Here is a 4,807-nt window from a genome sequence, read left to right as displayed (position 1 = left end):
CCATGCTCCCCCAACTCAGTAGTTGTATATGTCGATATCCATGGCGTAGAGCCACTCATCGGAGGGTTGATCTTGGGGGCAACACCCATCAGGGCCGTCTTTTCGCAGATCCTAATGTCTGTCTGGTATCTGACTTCAAGACATTGTATAGAAACACCGGTATCGTTAGTACCTGTTGGGTTGTGTGGCTAGATGTCTATCTTTCCACTATTTCTTCCGAATCCATAACTTCTGAAACAGGAACGACCTAGAAGCGCCCAGCTGTCTCAAGATTTTACTCGGAATGATGCTTGTGGATGCGACACTTTGTCATCTTCTCCTTTGTTATAGCATAAAAAGGTAAAATAGAACGATATATTGAAAAAGACTATCTCGGATAGAACGCCTAGACGGGCTGGAGGACGTATGATATCGGCCGGTCCCAATCGCCTAAGTCTTCAGAATATTGCCCTTTGGTTCTGTGTAGGTATCCGCCTATCGGTTGTAAGAGCCCCGAGTCAAGGGACAAAAGCAATTATTGTATGTCTATGCGGCCATGAGGGGATCCATAGTGCACTCAAGGTCGTACAAGGCGAGGATGAGTTTTTTCCGAGGCTGTTGGTCGTCCGATGCTGTCTCTGTTGTCCCCTCCCGCGAAAGCGTTGTTTCGGTCTTGGTTCCCCTTGGTGACTTCGTTTTCTCCTGGATTCTTTGCCCTTTGAGCCGTTCCCAGACGCATCGGGGGAACGCAAACATCCTGAGGTCTAGATAAAAGATATGTGGTTGATATATCTGTGTTGGCTGTACGGCTAGCACGTGAAGAAGTCGATTCAATGGAGGTGGAATTCTTGAGCGTCTTGAGGGTCTTTGAGGTTCGTATAGTACTGTTTTGTACCTAGGTACCTAGATAGATACCATGTTGAGCGGCAGAAGGCCCCACGAGACCTGAGCCTCCCCTAACCTCCTTTTACCCCTAATTTTTTCACTGGAGTAATCTTCTGGTGGTGCACAGAAGCTTAGTCGGGGTGATGGAGCGGATATCTATAGGCGAGTGTGGAACTTGATGCCTTTGGTCGACTGGGAGTGTGCCACGATTGAAGTGAATGGAAAAGCGAAGTGGCAGACTTGATACATGCTGCCAATATGACAAGACAAGACAATCCAACGTAATTCTTTCCTCTGACATCGGATATTTACACTGGTCGCTCCGTAGAAAAGAGAGAAACCAAGTGAAGGTCTGATATTTGCTTTTCGCTATGTTGATGTTGATGTTGGTGATTATAATCATGGATGAACTCTAGACATACATACCAGAGACAGAATAAAAATAGATAAATCAAAGATAAGGAAGCGGACACCGGATGTGTTCGGGTATGGAATGAGTTCCTACAAAGTTCATCCCCTAAATTGTCAGGCTTGGGCTCTCAAGCTAGACACCCATACTGCAAAGGTGAATGCTGCTACAGTACTGAACTACTCATTAAGAAGAAGAAAAATCAAGGACAAGTCTGAGCAGCATCTGAATCTGTCATGGCCACTTGGTCCAACCAGAAGTGAATAGCATATCATACAGAGGGAGGCCAGAGGACTACTCCTCCACTAAGGTAATCAAAGTTGATTACTGAAGGGTAAGATTTTCATTTGCAAGTCGTCATACTTATCAAGGTCTCGAAAGTTCTGTTTATAACTGTAGGTCTATCAATTTCTACAAAGGTAGTGATCTATTGTTGAGGAGGGAATACTACCCTCGCGGAATTAAAATTCGTTACCCTGGCGGAGGAGCGGAAAAGAATACGCCACCTTGTGAAATAAACGTCATCTGTAGCCCTGTGAATTCACCCCTTGACAATCTTGTTATTCTCCGGATTGTACGGGAATGATGGTCCACATGCAGGGCACCTGGTCACCATCGAACCATGCCCTTGCGCCCGGCTTTATAACCGCTGGACACACGCAGGGCTTCTCGCTGGCGGTCGGTGCCGGTATTCCCCGGTGGACGGCCGACCAATGTGTTGCTCCTTCTGCACGCCCCAGAATCCCATTCGGAAACAAGGTCACCTACCATGGACTTGGTTCCGGTGGCTGACATTACCCCATATCCCCCGCCTTTCTCCAGATCCACAATGTGGGCCACTAGCGTGTGGTACTGTGCAGGGCACATTTGCTCTCGTCAGTTCCTGCATGATGTGACTTCGTGGATGCAAGTCTAGGGAAGATGTCGCCGTTGGGGCATCTCATGAATACATATTCAGAATGATCGCCGCTTGGCTAAAGTGGCCCACAAGCGCTCTTACACAAACAATTGTGATTGTACTTCTCACGACAACTTCACTATGTCTACGTTGACTCCCTCTAAGCAGGAGGCCTTCGAGCACATCGAGGGACCTCATGCGCATACTGTCGAAGATTACAACCGTAATATCAATGCCAGGTTTGTTATGATAATGTCTTCGCCTTGCTTCTGGTCGCTTACAGATTTCAGGGTCATCAACCCATTAAGGGGAATATCGAAGAGTGACCTGCTTACACAGGTTTCTAGCTTCTGTGCCGATCACGGACTGGAAGACAAAGAACTTATTTTCCAGAAAGGTGCTCTTGTTGCGCAGTATCCTCAAGACTTCGAAGACATAGCCGAACTTGACGAAGATGACAAGTACCATCTCCGCCGGGAAGTCACTAGTATGTTCACGAGAAAGAAGGCTGGGGAGAGTTGATGTTAATTTATCACAGATCCTTGGCGTTTGCCTCGGAGTCTATACTACACGATCGCTGTTTGCTCGCTCGGCTCTGCGATTCAGTACGTTCGATGGCCTGTTTTGATTGAGGAGTCTAATCTTGTTTAGGGGATGGGATAATACTGGTGCCAATGGTGCAAATTTATCTTTCCCACAAGAGTTCGGTATTGAACATAACACGTGGCTCACTGGATTGATCAACTCTGCGTAAGTTTCTGGGTAAAGAACCAACGCTATTGGAAACTGATTGTTCTCGATTCAGCCCTACCATCTTCGGATTATGCAGTGCATGGGCGACCGATCCATTGAACAATCTTCTTGGCCGTAGAGGCGTCATCTTCCTCACGGGTCTCTTGTAAGGAATGAAGCAATCTCCAAATCCCCAACTAATCACCTTCTTAGCTGTGTATTTCCTGTTCTGGCTCAAGGGTTCTCTCAGAATTGGTGGGGATTGCTCCTTTGCCGTCTTTTTATGGGCTTAGGTATGGATGTAACTCCCGATTAAAGCTCAGAGATGCTGATAAACTACAGGCATGGGAGTCAAGATCTCGACAATCCCTATCATGACGTCCGAAACCGTTCCAGCTGTTATTCGTGGTGGACTCGTGATGAGTTTCCAGCTATGGGTCGCGTTCGGCATCTTAGTGTGAGCTGTTCGATGTGGACTTCTCTGACTCCCCTGACAACTTTGGTAGCGGTTTCTGTTCCAACCTCATATTTTATCGAATTGGCCGTCTTGCTTGGCGGTTTCAACTTGCCGCGGCTTTTGCGCCTGCGATCCCAATCCTAATCTTCATTTGGTTCTGTCCCGGTAAGTATTGGTTTTGAGAAAAAGAGCTTGTCCGAAGAATAATTATTAACGGAAACAAAATAGAATCTCCTCGTTGGCTTTTGAAGAAGCATCGCTACCGAGATTCTTACAATTCATTTTGCCGCTTGAGGAACAGTGAGGTGCAGGCCGCCCGAGATTTGGTGAGTAGTCACTTTCGAGAGACCTTGTCAAAAGTCAATAACTCATATACAATGTTTCAATAGTATTATGCCTACCGCCAGATTGTTGAGGAAACTGAGGCTTTCGGTGGCACAACCTTCTTTCGCCGCGCCACCGAGTTGCTTACTGTTCCCCGTCTACGGCGTGCAACAATAGGCGGCTGCATTGCAATGACCGCTCAGCAATTCTCGGGTAAGTATACGGATTTTCATTGCTATTCTCGATCGACACCGTTTCTAATCGAAACAGGCATCAATATCATGTCCTTCTATTCGTCCACAATCTTTTCTCAAGCCGGCTACACGACTTTGCAATGCCTATTAGCGTCTCTAGGATTCGGCCTCGTCAATGTAAGCTCGCCAGGCTCCATCTTAAAGTGTTTCCCTGATTGACAAATCGGGTTTTAGTTCGTTTTTGCTTTCCCAGCTATCTGGACGGTAAGTAAGCCTGAAATGAAAAGCAGGGACTCTTTAGATACTAACAAGAACTAGATCGATACATTTGGTCGACGTAACCTCTTGTTGTTTACATTTCCCAACATGGCTTGGTGTCTTATCGTGGCTGGATGCTGCTTTCTCATATCAACCGATGTGTCAGCTCGAGTTCCACTAATTGCTTTCTTCGTCTACCTCTTCACGGCATTCTATTCCCCCGGGATAGGACCTGTACCGTTCGTCTATGTTTCCGAAGCGTTCCCGTTGTCTCACAGAGAGATTGGTGTTGCATTTTGTGTTTGCTGGAATAATACGATTGGTTCTATTCTTTCCTTGACCTTTCCCTCACTACTAGACAAAACTACGCCAACAGGAGGTAAGTTGTTCCCTAGAGCCCCTTTGTCTAGCCTTACTGACAACCTCCCTTCAGCTTTTGGATTCTACGCAGGCCTGAATATGCTTGCTTTTGTAGTTATCTTGTTCTGTCTCCCAGAGACCAAGTATGTCTTACATTTCTGGTTCTTCTGTAAGAGAAGCATGCTGATCATAATACTTCTCAGGCAACGAACACTGGAGGAACTTGATTATATTTTTGGAGTCCCGACACGGCGCCATGCAGCGTACCACCTTCGCACATGGATACCGTGGTGGATCAAACGCTACATCTT

At 46.6% G+C, this 4,807-nt stretch overlaps 1 protein-coding gene across 1 annotated transcript; it reads left to right on the top strand.

Annotated features, from left to right (window-relative positions):
• Nucleotides 1-2,312: 2,312 nt before the first annotated feature.
• UCRPA7_5896 (putative hexose transport-related protein) lies at nucleotides 2,313-4,097 on the top strand (the record flags this gene model as incomplete). Its single annotated transcript, XM_007918440.1, has 6 exons — nucleotides 2,313-2,410; nucleotides 2,519-2,658; nucleotides 3,246-3,360; nucleotides 3,662-3,686; nucleotides 3,750-3,897; nucleotides 3,955-4,097. 6 exons carry the CDS (start codon nucleotides 2,313-2,315, stop codon nucleotides 4,095-4,097), a joined length of 669 nt encoding a protein of 222 aa, XP_007916631.1.
• Between the last annotated feature and the right edge of the window lie 710 nt (nucleotides 4,098-4,807).

The sequence above is a fragment of the Phaeoacremonium minimum genome (genome assembly GCF_000392275.1).
Source record: "Phaeoacremonium minimum UCRPA7 unplaced genomic scaffold PA7_03_scaffold_442, whole genome shotgun sequence".
Classification (NCBI taxonomy): domain Eukaryota; kingdom Fungi; phylum Ascomycota; class Sordariomycetes; order Togniniales; family Togniniaceae; genus Phaeoacremonium; species Phaeoacremonium minimum.
The sequence above is the reverse complement of the archived record's forward strand: the minus strand, read 5'-3'. Positions and strand labels throughout refer to the sequence as shown.